Source organism: Limulus polyphemus, unplaced genomic scaffold (genome assembly GCF_000517525.1).
Source record: "Limulus polyphemus unplaced genomic scaffold, Limulus_polyphemus-2.1.2 Scaffold4739, whole genome shotgun sequence".
In the NCBI taxonomy this organism is placed as follows: domain Eukaryota; kingdom Metazoa; phylum Arthropoda; class Merostomata; order Xiphosura; family Limulidae; genus Limulus; species Limulus polyphemus.
The window spans coordinates 22,504-36,713 of NW_013670349.1; the positions used below are offsets into that span (position 1 = coordinate 22,504).

Consider the following 14,210-nt stretch of genomic DNA (forward strand, 5'->3'; position numbering starts at 1 on the left):
GAACTAGCTGTAGACTCAGAAAAACTGGCTGTAGCAGTTTGAACTACCTGTAGACTCAGAAAAACTGGCTGTAGACTTCCATGCTACCTATTAAATGTTTCATGGATGCAAACTTGATTTAATTTACAATACTATTATAAATTTTCTTTGCAAAAGAGCATACCTTGTCTTCTAGCCTAGATAGTGAAGCTTCTCATAAGGCTCACCCTATGTTGGCATACCCCATACTACTTACAGTTTTCAGACTTTGTCACATAGTGCTGTAGATCAAGAACACTGCACCCCCTTCACTGCGTTATTTGACCACACCTACTCAGTATAAGGACTGAGCAAGCAGACATATGTATTTTAAAATGGTGTCCCTGTTCAAGGTATTACTTGCTGTATGTCAAATAGCTCTTCCTTTTGGTGCACTTATAACAATAATAAGCATTCAACAAAGTCAGTCAATGAGATTGAAAACTTTGTGATTTTGTATCTGTTCTGCTGACTTTCTCAAGTTGTTCTATAACTTGTAATTTTGAATGTGGTTTGTTTATTATCTAAGGGCATCTCTGAAATACTTTTGAAGATTTATTATTGTTAAAGGTATATATGAGTAAATAGTTTGTATTGTGTATCCTCCCCATTCTTACTATACAAGTACTTCCATACTTATGATATTTTACATTTTACACTGTTATCACAATTTCACTGTGTGTGTATATAACACATTGTATAATTTGTAGGAAAACTGGCTAACATGTAAGTAGAAGCCAACATGAAATAATTTTCCCATACTGAAAATGTATTTCCGATAGGTACTTACTTCCATTCACATAAATAGCTATTCTTGCTCAGTGCTGCCCTGTATATGCAAAACTGTTTTTTATGTATGCCACAAGCCTTTTATCTCTCCAATCCAAAACCTGGCCACTGGGAACCGGTATCCATGTGGATCATACTGGTGGTACGTCAATTACATCCAAACCCATGTCACTGAGAACTGACATCCAGGCAGGGGTAGGATGAGGATCATACTGTCGGTAAGTCAACTACAATCTAAAACCCTGCCAGTGGGTACCGAACTTCATGTGGGGGTAGGAAAGAGGATCATACAATTGGAAGGTCGAGTACAATCCAAAACCCAGGTCACCAGGAACTGACATCCATGTGGAGGTAGAAAAAAATATCATACTTTTGGCAAATCAACTACAATCCAAAACCCAGCCATCTTGTGGGGGTAGGAATGAGGATCATACCATCTTCACCTCAAGTTCATGAGGCCAGAGGGAATCAAAAACCTCCCAGACCTATGAATGGAGCACTTGTTAATATAAGAAACTGATAGATCGATCCAGGAACCCAACAACTGGTATCAAAAAGATGTCTGCGTAATGTAAACCATCTGCATTAAAAGTGAAACGGACCAGAATGGCCCCAAGTACATTAACATCTTTGGAATAATAAGCATCGAGGGAAAGCAGAAGGGAAAGAACAGTAATAATCTGAAAGTACCTCCATTGTGACCCACAAGAAGGATGGAGTAACAAGAGTATAGTTGAGGGAGGAATATAGACATCTGTTGGACATGTGTGAGAACTTATGTTGATTGGTTCAACTTTAAATCCAATACCCAGCCACTGGGAACCAACATCCATGTGGGGGTAAGATGAAGAATCCCAGTCAAAGGGGTTGTGATGCCTCACTCCATTTATATTTGTTTCATAATGGAGGATACCATGTCAACTTCACCAGCAGAACACCACCACCCTACTCTCAACTGAATGGTCATATAATCATTTCAATATTTTGTTTATATTGTGTATTTCATTAACCCATTCAGGAGGATGCCTCGATGGCCCACCACCCCAGCAGCTTGGAACTGGAAAGTGGTAAGGACTCTCAAACTCCATTAGAAGATAGGGAGGGGGTAAAACATGGTGGAGAGTACAGAGGAGTGACAACCCCTGAGACACTGCAATGGCTGACCATGAAACTTTATTTTTAATAGTAGACCAGACCGATTTATCAAATACCTGGCAGGGATAGGCAACTATCCCCTTTTGCTTTACCCATGTAGTCAATGGGTGAGTACAATCCAGTACAGGTAAATTTTTGTTAAAAAATTCATCACGAGGATAAACCTACAAGTGATAATTTGGAAGAGTCCATTTCTGCAGTGTGTGTTGTGTGGCTGTGGAAATATAATATTAAGTTGACAAGGCCATACAGTGCAGATTTGATTTGTTAAAGAATACCTGGTCAAGCACCACTTGCCACAGAGTGGGATCCAAACACTGAGCTGTAACAAAAGAGAAAAGGGCCCCTGAAAAGGAAAGAATAACAAAAAATAACTTACCCAGTCAAAGTCTCACTGAATTCTGAAGAATGGCTACAGGCAGAAGACAATAGCCTGAAGAGGAAAAAACAGTGATCCAATGCAAATAGTGTGAGATTAACATATTATGGGTAGTCCACATGCCCGACTGAAGAAGTACCTCCAAGGCACGATGAAGATGAAAAGGCAACGAAAAGGTAAGGTGTGGAATTGGATGAGAAGACAAAGTATGGGAAGAAGATGATACAGAGGAATAACCCAATTGAATTAAGAACCAAACCCAATTGGTGAAGGTGGAAGGAGAAAGGTCATGAACAAAGGATGGCTGCCAAGGAAGAAAGAGGCAGGAACAGGCACCACAGAAGGAAGCTGTGCAGACATTATAACAGAGTAGACCTTTACATGACCTAGAAATCTATCCATATCAGACTAAGGATAAGGGTGAGAATCGGAAGGAAGGGAAAGCGGTGAAATGGAGCAGTTATCAACACTAGCCACCAAAGAATTAGGGAGGAAAAACAATCTGGAAAAAGGATAAAGAGTCCGTGAAACATCAATGACAAATAAACAGATCACCAATGTCAATAGATGAATAGGAAACGGAATGAAAACATAAGGAAAAGGTGAAACAAGGAGCATAGGGATAATGGTTCAAACATAGCCAAAATGAGGCGGTGTAGGACCACATTAATATCCCCATCCAGAAGAGCAGCCTGCCATGGTGAACAGTGAATCCAGAAAAAACATCTTAACAGGTAAAGTGTACGAGAGTTAAATACCTGCAGTATCAGGAAAAATGAAAGGTGTGGGACAGGGCTGCCTGAAAATCCAAATGACCCCCAATCCAAAAGTCAAGTTAGGAAATCTGCATGATGAGGAACAGTGGGTTGATCAGGGGGAAATCTTGGACCCAGAAACCAACAACAAAAAACATTCCAAGTTAAGAAACTTCCATGGAGGAAGAGCAAATGAAACAAGCCAGAAAAGAAGCTAAACTGTCAGGGGAAGCTGTATCTCCTTGCCAATGACCAGAGGAAAACAAGGCATGAAGACAAAGGACAGGAAAGTCCAGATGAAACATTGATGATCTAGGGTGACAAAGGAGAGATGGAGTCAGGTGAAAAGATAACGGAGGAAGTTGGAGCTGGAGAAGCTGCGGAAACCACAGCTGAGATGGCCAGGAAGGAACTATGAGAAGGACTGAACAAGAAGTGTCAAGGATGATCAAAATCACCTGGAGAAGAATGAGAATGGAAGGATAGACAAATGTGTTGGTTCATTCCTGGCTGAAAACATCGATAGCCAGAAAAAGAAAAAAAGGGACTGTAGACCACATCCAGGGCAATTTGTTGTTAAGGGATATAGCAAAAGCTTCAATGTGAGGAGAATCTGATCTATGACAAACGTGAAAGCACCAAGAACTCGACACACAATGATATGAATATCGAGCATGTGGACCAAAAAAAGATCCACTGTATAAATACAGAAAGATCAAGAATGGGTTCAACACAGGTGATTGAGATAAGCAACCACTGGAGAAAAGTTGGAATGGATCCTTACCCGACTATTTCTTGCCAGATGGAGAAAATGAACCAAAAACACGACCTACAGCAAGAAGCTCCAGGATGTTTATTTTTAGTATGGAAATTTCTTCCTGCACACAAAATCTAATACTTTCTTAATCTAAATTTCTTGAGTAATATAGACATTGGCAGTTTCAAGATTTATAGAGCTGTTATTCATATGTTATAACAATAATATAACAATGGTATATTGTGCAAATGATGAATTTTGTTAAATGATAAATAGCAATTTTCAAAAACATGGTATTCAAATTAGTATTAGTATGATATTCATGAAAAATTGAATCCATAACCATCTCATTCTCAGTCAAGATATCTTGTTTCATTATGAGAAAGCTAAATTTCCAATCAAACGTTTTATTACCTTTACAGACTTATCTTACACATTCAAACTGATGTAATATACATTAGGTCTAAATGGTAGTTCCAGTAAGAATTGCACTTTCAATATACGCCCACTACAATGCCAGAGTTGGGCCAATAAACATTTGCTATCTGGGAGGTTTCAGGTACATGATCAAAAACATACCACCAAAGAAAAAGGGCCAAATGTAAATCCCTAAAAGAAAGAGGTGGCAAACGAACTCAGACAAGATTGCATTGGGATCCAGAAAATTCCAACAACAATGAAACCACATGTGTAAAGGAAGAGCTGAAGATGACAAATGATCCAAGGAGGAGGTAATAAGGAATCATAGGAAAGCAGGGAGCTGAAGATGACAAATGATCCAAGGAGGAGGTAATAAGGAATCATAGGAAAGCAGGGAGCTGAAGATGACAAATGATCCAAGGAGGAGGTGATAAGGAATCATAGGAAAGCAGGGAGCTGAAGATGACAAATGATCCAAGGAGGAGGTAATAAGGAATCATAGGAAGGCAGGGCAGTGAAAAAAACATCACACACCTGAGAAATAACATCAAAAAGTGCCATATTAGGCCTAAATGATTTTGCAGGAGGGTTAATGAAATATACAGCAAAATCCAGTGGTGTAAAAAAGCTATCAAATCTTCATTGGCTCGAACTGGTTCAGCTTGTTCAGGAGAATTAGTGGGGCAAGTTCAGGAGAAGGAGGTTGACCCATATATTGATTGATCTCACAGCAGATAATAGCAGAGAAATCCAATGACGGGTATCCATCACCCGCAGCCTGTGAAATAGTGCTAGAGGTACGATACCTGAAGTGGAAACATGAACTTCAGAATTCATTGTAGAAATACATAAATAAAAAGAAGTGTGTTTGATACAAAATATGCTAGTGTGAGAAAAAACAAATTTGGGGTAAACAGTTTTGGAGATACTGGATCACCCTGTCTCACCATTCACTGATGATACCTCTTTTTCAAGATGTATTTTTGCTGTTGCTTTTGTGCATATATAAAGATTTCCCTGACCATATAGTCTAGGCTAAATGTATTCAAATTGATAGGAAATATAAACAGAACACTATCACTTGAGAGTTTCAACTGTCATGTAATATTTGTCTGGTAATGTGTGCTGAATTTACTGATTAAGTTTGCAAATAAACAGCTATGTATAACATGTCATAGCTTATCAACATCACTAAGTGCAATGAACTAAGGTCACATCAGAATAATAAAAACTTACACATAATAACATGTAAAGTGCTTCAAGTTGAATCTTGCTTAACTAGGAAAACATTAAGACTTTAGTGCATGATGAGAAAATTCCAATCATGTTGGGAAATAAATACAAATTGATGAAAAACGACACCAAATTAATCCAGTTTATACCATAACAGTTAATGTCAAGCAGTTTGCTAATATAAATAGTGTTTCAAACACTACTATGTCTGTCATATCCCAGCTGGGCTGAAGAGCCTTGGTATTGGATATAGCAGATATAATATGGTTAACTGTTCTTTATTTTCACTTAAAAGTTCTTATTAATAATTATTTATGTGACCAGCCTTTTCCACTATTGAACTTTACAGCTTCTCATATTGACACTTACCAAAAATAAATTATGTGACTTTTAATCAAACAAGATTGCTAATAAGTTTTTAAATTATAATGTGTGATTATAAAGTTATGATTTATGTGTTTAAAGCTCCTCAAACATACGTGTGTAATTATAACAAACCAAGAACCATTACTTAAACATTTGAAACTTTCAAGCTAAGATGTATATTGTAAGAAAGTAATTACAAAAATATTTGAGATCTTTCAACTTCACATGTGAACTTTCAAATAACAATAATGTCATTTAATAGCCAATACTTACTTTGAGTCTATAATATTATTAGAAAAAAAATAATTAAAAAATGTTGAAACATATGTATTTCATGGCTATTTTCATGCAAAAATTTATATTATTTTGACTTTAAAATTTAACATTTAAATATTTTACTGATAGCAAAATTTTGACTTTTACTTATCAACTAAGAAATGAAATTTTCAATCTTCACCTTCTACAGACAAAGTTGCAGAGCAAGAGGCAGATCCAGCAATATTTGACACTGTAACAGAATAAAGTCCAGAATCTTTCAGAATGGATCCACTGAGATACATGACACATTTGTCAGGCTCTTCAGTGAAAATTTTTATACGACTTGATTCATAGAGAGGATGCCAATCCTTGAACCACCTGACTGCTGGATAGGGTATTCCAGTGACCTGACACTCTAAGCGCCCACTACGTCTTAACATAATAGTAGTTTCATTTAGTCGTTTGTAGAAGGAAGGCGGCTCTATAAAAAAAGTGGTTTTTATTAGAATAATATTTTAATTTGAGTAAATTCAGGTTAAATTTATATTTTATAAAAATTAAATACAAATGTTTAATAATAGTATAATAGTAGTTTCATTTAGTCATTTGGAGAAGGAAGGTGGCTCTATAAAAAAGTGGTTTTTATTAGAATAATATTTTAATTTGAGTAAATTCAGGTTAAATTTATATTTTATAAAAATTAAATACAAATGTTTAATAATAGTATAATAGTAGTTTCATTTAGTCATTTGTAGAAGGAAGGTCGGCTCTATAAAAAAGTGGTTTTTATTAGAATAATATTTTAATTTGAGTAAATTCAGGTTAAATTTATATTTTATAAAAATTAAATACAAATGCTTAATTCTTCAAAGATTTGAAATAACATACATACATACACACACACACACACACATATAGATATACACACACATGTTTTAGTTATTCTTTTTATGACAGTCAATTTGTACATGTACAGACAAACATTTCTTCATATACACTGCAAACTATAAAGAACTAATTAAGTTGAGCAATAATTACTACAGATCTTGTTGTGTATTAAGATTCATGGAAGTTAACATTTTCCTACACTGAAAATGTATTTCTGATAGATACTTCTGCTCACATAATAGCTTTTCTCAACTTGTGCTGCCCTCTGTTTGTGCAATTCTTGTTAATGCATGCCACAAGCCTTCTATCTCCCCTCCACTGAAATTGACTGATTCAATGCTTCTCTCATGCAAATCATCATGGGTAAACCCTCCACCAATAAGAGTGTGACATACTCTCATGATGCATGTGGCTCACTTGCCTTGATTCTCCCACCTACCATCAAGTGATTTCACATGGTATAGCTTTGTTGTAGCATGCAAATGAACATGTAACAACCCTCCACCAATAGGAGTGTGACACACACTCTCCTAGCATAGCTGACTCCCTCTATGCTGCTTGTTCAATCATCACTTCGAGATTAGGCAAAATAGACACATTAGAAGTGGGGAGGATGGATGAAAAGTGTGAAAAGAGGTATCTATCAAAACTACATTTTCAGTGTAGGAAATTGTTCATTTCTGATATAATACCTTACCTCCACTTCCATAATAGCTAGAATCCCACATTGAAATGGAGGGAAAAGTGCAAAGTTACTTAGATGAGCACTCTTTGAAAGGTGCCCAAAGAAAACCCATATAATGTACAGGGTCACATGCATGGGAGACCACACACATCCTGTACCAGGTGTAGTCTTCATCCATTATAAAGATACATGTCACTAAATTGGGTAGAAAAGATGTATGTCCAACCTGTAATTGGATGTGCCAGATGGTGTGGAGTGGCTAGGGTGTATCAAACCATAGTTGGTGGGTTAACTCCAGTCCAAAACCAGGCAGCATCAGGAATTTGTCTTTCTGTCCATGATAGGAGGAGGGTCTCAACTGTCTTCACCTCAAAACCAGGAAGCAGAATGGAAAAATGACTTCTGTTCTGACTACCCAGCCAGGGCACGCGTGCAAACCCAGTACACAATCAACATCAGGTAAGCCAGGAACCCAAAATCTGGATAATGGTAGTAAGGGGAATGCATATGTACTGGGTCAACTCCAGTCTAAAATTAGGTGTCATTGGGAATTTTTCATCTGTTCCATGGTGGGAGGAGGGCCCCTACCAACCACATGTGTGAGGGCTTATGTTGGCTGGTCCTATGCTGATCCAACACCAGAGAACCCAGGGACCAACATCCAGTCAGCAGTAAGATGGGGGAGGGAGCCAGCCAGAGCTGTAAACTGCATGTAGTTCAGTTCAAAACCAGGCAGCATTGGGTAGTCTTCTAGTCCATGGTAGGAGAAGAGTAGTACTCACCATCTATTCCAACAGAACACCATTAACCTACTCTCAACTGAGTGGAATTGGTCACATGCAGGAGGATGCCTCCATAGTCCATCACCTAAGAACTGGTAAGTGGAAAGAACTACTGTACTCCACTGGGAGAGGGGGGTAGTAATGTGGTGGGGAGTCCAGAAGAACACAGCACCATAAGACAGTGTAATGGATGACCATGAAAACCCTATTTTGAAAAGCAAGCCGGTTCAAGTTTATTGAACTAGGACTGGAGGGATTGGCAACGATCCTGACACTGCTATTCTCATGATAGTTCATGAGTTGATACTATTTGGTGTGGGCCTTATTTATGAAGCAAGATACTGTGAGGCAACCACCAGTGGTTTTGTGGGACACCTCATCTCTTTAATAAGTATTATAGACCTGTATGGCCATATGGTGCAGTTTTACATTTCAGAATACCTGGACAGGCACCACTCGCCACAGAGTGGGATCCAGGATAGGCCACAGTAAAGAGAAGAAATAAAAAAGTAAGAACTATGGAGAAAGGTGACGAGTGGCAAGCGATAACCAGATGAGGAGGAACTGGACAATATAATGCAGGTAGTGGGTAATAAATGTGTGAGGCATAGTCCACATGCTAGTCTGCACAACAGTAGTGGGCAGTCAGGGAAAGGATGAGATGATGGACCTGGTGGGAGGAAACATGAAAAATACAACGAGAATCTTTGGATAATGATGTATAAGAATGATGAATATACTGCCAAACCCATCCGGTAAGGGTGACAAAAGAAAGATCATGAGTAGAGAAGAAATCCAAGGTATAAAAAGACAAAACTAGAGTCATAGAAGGAAGTCGTGCAGGTGAAATAACGGTACAGAGTCTGTACTGTACAAAGAAGACAATCTGGAATACAAATGAGAGATGGAAGGGATGGAAATTATTGTGAAGGTGATATTCCCTTCATGCACCACCAACATTTTAGGGAGAAAACTATGATCTGGATAAAGGAGGGCATAAGTATGGTGATAAAGAATATGGTAGATGTCAATTGCAAAGATATTGGACCTACAATGTCCACACGTGAAGAAGAGTAGGAAATATGTCTTGAGGGAGAGGTTGTACAAAGAGCAAGAGGCCAAAGGTTTAAAGGGGGGAAGGTTAAGTGCAAGAAGGACAACACTGAGATTCTATTCTGACAGGGAAACTAGGTGGGGTGGTGGAATCAGGCAAAAGGAGCAAAACATGAAAAAAGGACGGGGAGGAAAAAATATGGCAAAAAAGTGAGAGGCCATTGTGCAAAGGCCAACAATATAAAATGTGCCATTTATGTTGGTAAACCATCAAAGAAGAAGAGTGGACCAAGTGAGAAAGAAGGAAGGCTACCCATGTTGAGAGTCCAGATCATCTCGCAAGGAACTGGACAAAATCCATGCATGAAAAATGGAGTGTGGCTATGGTGGAATGAAAGACAGAGGCCTAAGGTTGCTGGAGAAGGGATTGGGAAAGTGGAAGAGGTGTAGGAGGAAATGATTGAAGGAGGTTCAACAGTGGAAACCACAATGGTGCAGGCATTATGGGGTAATGAGAAGGACTCGACACAGAGTGGTTTGTATAAAAGAAAAAACTCAGAGAACAAGATGGATGGGAAAATAAGCATACAGGTAAAAGATTGGTCCAATCCTGACTGAAGGCACCCACAATAAAGCTGAAGGATGCAGAAGTGTAAACCAGAAGAGGGGAAGGAGTGTACCCAGCTGGGAACATAACCACTTGAACAATTGAAGACCAAAAGACCACTCTATTGAAGCAAAATTTTGTTTGGACAAGATTGCCAATCTGCCACAAGATTCACAGCACATGGGATGTGACAAGCAAGAAGACAGACCTGCTGAGAAAAGGCCCAGAAAAGGAGATCCAGCATTTGAAACCAAAGCAAATAGGACTGGGTTGCCTCCTTGAGGATTGATATAAGAGACAACAGTTGAATTGTTGGAATGGATCATGACCAGGTGGCTCTATACTACTGGCATGAAATGTTTCAAAGCCTGATAAAACAGCTAGGAGTTCTAAAAGGTTGATGTGTAGAAAAGATTCAACCATTGACCAACTATCTCCTGACAACCTAAGGATGCTCCCCATCCAATAAGAGAAGCAACTGTACAGAGATGCAAATCAAAGAGGGAGGAGGCAGAGGAAAGCCTGTCAAGATGTTGTCCCTATTGAGCCATCAGGCAAAGTCGACTTCTAGGGAAGGAAGGAGGAGGATGGCAGAGTCCAAGGGATCCCAAATGAGATTACATTGATCATTTAGCACCCACTGAATGCAACATGTGTTCATGGCCCCATGAGACGAAGGATTCCATGGAAGCCCAGGTCCCCAAAAGAGAGAGAACCTTGAGCACAGGAAGAGAAGTAGAATATTTTGCTTTGAACACCAATTTCTCCCTCACTCTCAAACAAAGAGGTGAAGGCTGCACCCTACTGAGATAGGTGTTGAAACCCACTCCCAGATGAATATGATATTGTGTAGAGGCAATAAAGGACTTCTCCAGTTTCACAAGCCATCCCACATAACCTACCTCCTGTTGGAGGAAATGGGTATGGTTGTGAGAGGTTTGTTGGGAAGGAGCCAGTTGTCCATATAATGGTGAAACCACAAACCTTGGTTGTGAATATGGTAGGCAAAAGCTCTGATCATATGACAGAAGATATACTGGGTTGAGGCCAGACAAAATGGTTGAGTGAGTATGCTTGAGAAATTGGGATATGAAGGTGAGCATCCAAGATGTTGACTTTGTTCATCCACAGACCTGGAGTAAACAACTGTTGGAAGGCTAGGAAAGACTCCATGGTGAACCATGGGAGGTCAATGAAGTGGTTGAGGTTGGAGAGATTGATAACAGAATGCCAATCCCTGGTCTGCTTGGGAACAACAAACAGACAGGAATAAAAACTTGTTCTCTAGCATCCTTGTTCGAGAAACCTCAAACTGCCTCGGAAAAAATGTGGGATATAGGGATAAAGGGGGAGGAGCAGAAAAACAAACAGACAATCCTTCTGTTACAACCTGAAGAACCTAAGTTTCCATGGCAAAAGGGCATCACAGATGAGCAAACCTGACCAACCACACTTCACAGTGCCAGAATCCATGGGATAGTCACCAATGAAACTGATGTTGGAAAATGTGATGATAAGGAATTTGGTGACTTGCTACAGAAACCCAGGAAAATGGCACTGATAGAGGGGAGGATGCAAGGAAGAAGACATGGGAATAGGAGCAGGAGGGGATTATAAAAGATGAGAAACAAGGGAGGAGAGGGAGGAATGTTGATGTGCAGCCTCCACACAAGACTTTAAAGTATCTGGGAGATTCCTAAAAACAGACTGGTGCAAGAAAGGAGCCACACTGAGATCATATAAATAGGAAGCAGTTAGATGCACAAGTGACAAGAGGGTATTCCTGCCAAGGAAATCCCAATAACAAAAGAGCCAGGTATTAAAGAACAAAGCCATGGAAAATAAGCATGCCATCGTAAAGAAAACATGTGTATCCTCTAAAAACCCATCAGGGAAATGGTGGATAGACTCGGAAAGGAGGTGAATGAATGAGAAAGAATGAGGATGATAGTGAGGATGAGAAGGAGACTAGAGAACTGGGCTGGAAAAAACTGTAGTGTAGTAGCAGGATTGGAGTGCCATGCCTGAACCAAAGACTCGAAGTCTGAGAATCCAAAAATGGAAATTCAGATCTATGATATGCAAAAGCATGAGAGTCAGCCAAACATGGGGGCCAAGGCATGCTGGCACCCCAACATAATTAGGTAAGAAACTGTTCAGTATGAACTCGAATATCGGGTGGGGGGACTAAATAATCTTACATTGTGGCAGAACGAAGAAGGAATCATAAGATGCAGAGGAAAGAGACAAGAGATAAAATGCAGACAAAACACGAGGTACATAGAGAAGGGTAGAACATTGAAGGCATGGCAAAGGCAGGAGATGGAAAAAGGCTGTCCAAATCTTTGTCTTCAGAAATAGATTCTCCAGGATATACTTTAACTTGCAACTCACCAAGGCTGAGACCTCCTCTGCTGAAAGTGTGGAACCCGAAGCCATTGTAGTAATATGAAATTTAGAGTTCATTATGTGAAAAAGAAAAGAAAGTTTCCACAAAACATTTTTTAGCAAAAAATGAAAGAAAGAAATGACAACAAACTAAAGTTGTTAACACGATAGTATTTAACGAAATTGCACATGATAATATGAAAAATAGACCAAAAATCAATCACAACCGCACACTGGAATGTCAAATCAAGAAGTGATGAGAGTGCTCTTCAGTATATATATATATATATAGAGAGAGTCAGCTGTACTAGGAGGATGTGTCACACTCCTATTTGTGGATTGTTATTGCTTGATTATTTGCATGCTACAATGCAGCTATACCACATCAAATCACGTGAGGGTAGGTGGGAGCATCAAAGCTAGTGGTAAGCAAAAATTGCACTAATAAAGGGCAGCACAAGTTGTGAAAAGCAATTATGTAAGCAGAGGGAAGGTATGGTATCTGAATTATTTCTAGAAACATTACATCAGTCAAGTTATATCCCTTCTAGTGCACTATTATACAAAAGATTGAGAACATTACATTAAAATTATTTTGAATAAGCAAATCTGCAAGTCACATGACAACCACAGCCAATATAAAGTCAAGATGGAAATACAGTTTAACATTTATTTTTAATAGGTAGTTTAGATAGTTTGATGCAACTGAAAACTGATCTATTTTGGGAAGGACGTAATAGCATTATTATACAAAAGATTGAGGACATTACATTAAAATTATTTTGAATATGCAAATCTGCAAGTCACAGGAGAACCACAGCCAATATAAAGTCAAGATGGAAATACACTTTTAACATTAATTTTTTTTAAAGGTAGTTTAGATAGTCTGATGCAACTGAAAACTGATCTCTTAATAGCCCTTTCTGACAATAACTATTCCTACATTTAAATCATACAGTTACATTAAGACCTGAGATTTAGAATTTCAGAGATGGGAATATACTTGGAATTGGATCAACTTGGGCAAGGATCATAAAGTAAGGTGGGAATCTTTGAACACAATGGTTAGTAGCAAAAAATGTCCACATGCACAAAGCAACAGCATACAACATAATCAAGAAGGAACACCACCTGAGAAATGAGGCTAATAGGATAAGGCTTCTAGACATACCTTCCATTCATTCATTGCAAATCTCAAGCAGCCAAAGAATGGAATAGGTATTCATGTTATTCCATAAAAAGACATACCAGTAATGTTGGACACAGTACTTCTGGATTTCTGTGTGATTGGGCTGTTAAAATTGGTACTGGGAGCTATCATCCTCATATATTAGATGGATCATGAAAAACATGTCGGAAGAAGTGGTGTTTTTTATACATGACAGCCTTATGGTAAAGCCTCATGAAATGGAAGTTACACCACATGGGTATTTGCAAGATGCACGGTCGTCATGAGGAGCATTATTGGACACAGTGACATAGCCTGTAACAGCATTATGAGGCTCCAAGATAAGTTTAATATAATGTACTCAACCTCTTTAACCATTTAATTTTCCTTACAAGCATCATTACTGGACACAGTGACATAGACTGTAACAGCATTATGAGGCTCCAAGATAAGTTTAATATAATGTACTCAACCTCTTTAACCATTTAATTTTCCTTACAAGCATCATT

The 14,210-nt window shown here is 38.7% G+C and overlaps 1 protein-coding gene across 1 annotated transcript in view; it reads right to left on the bottom strand.

The window, feature by feature from the left end:
* LOC106471621 (obscurin-like) overlaps positions 1–14,210 on the bottom strand; it is a 71,086-nt gene that overhangs the window by 21,744 nt on the left and 35,132 nt on the right. Inside the window, exon 6 of the mRNA XM_022400237.1 lies at positions 6,330–6,611. Coding sequence (XP_022255945.1) covers positions 6,330–6,611 — 282 coding nt within the window. The remainder of the gene's footprint in view (positions 1–6,329; positions 6,612–14,210) is intronic.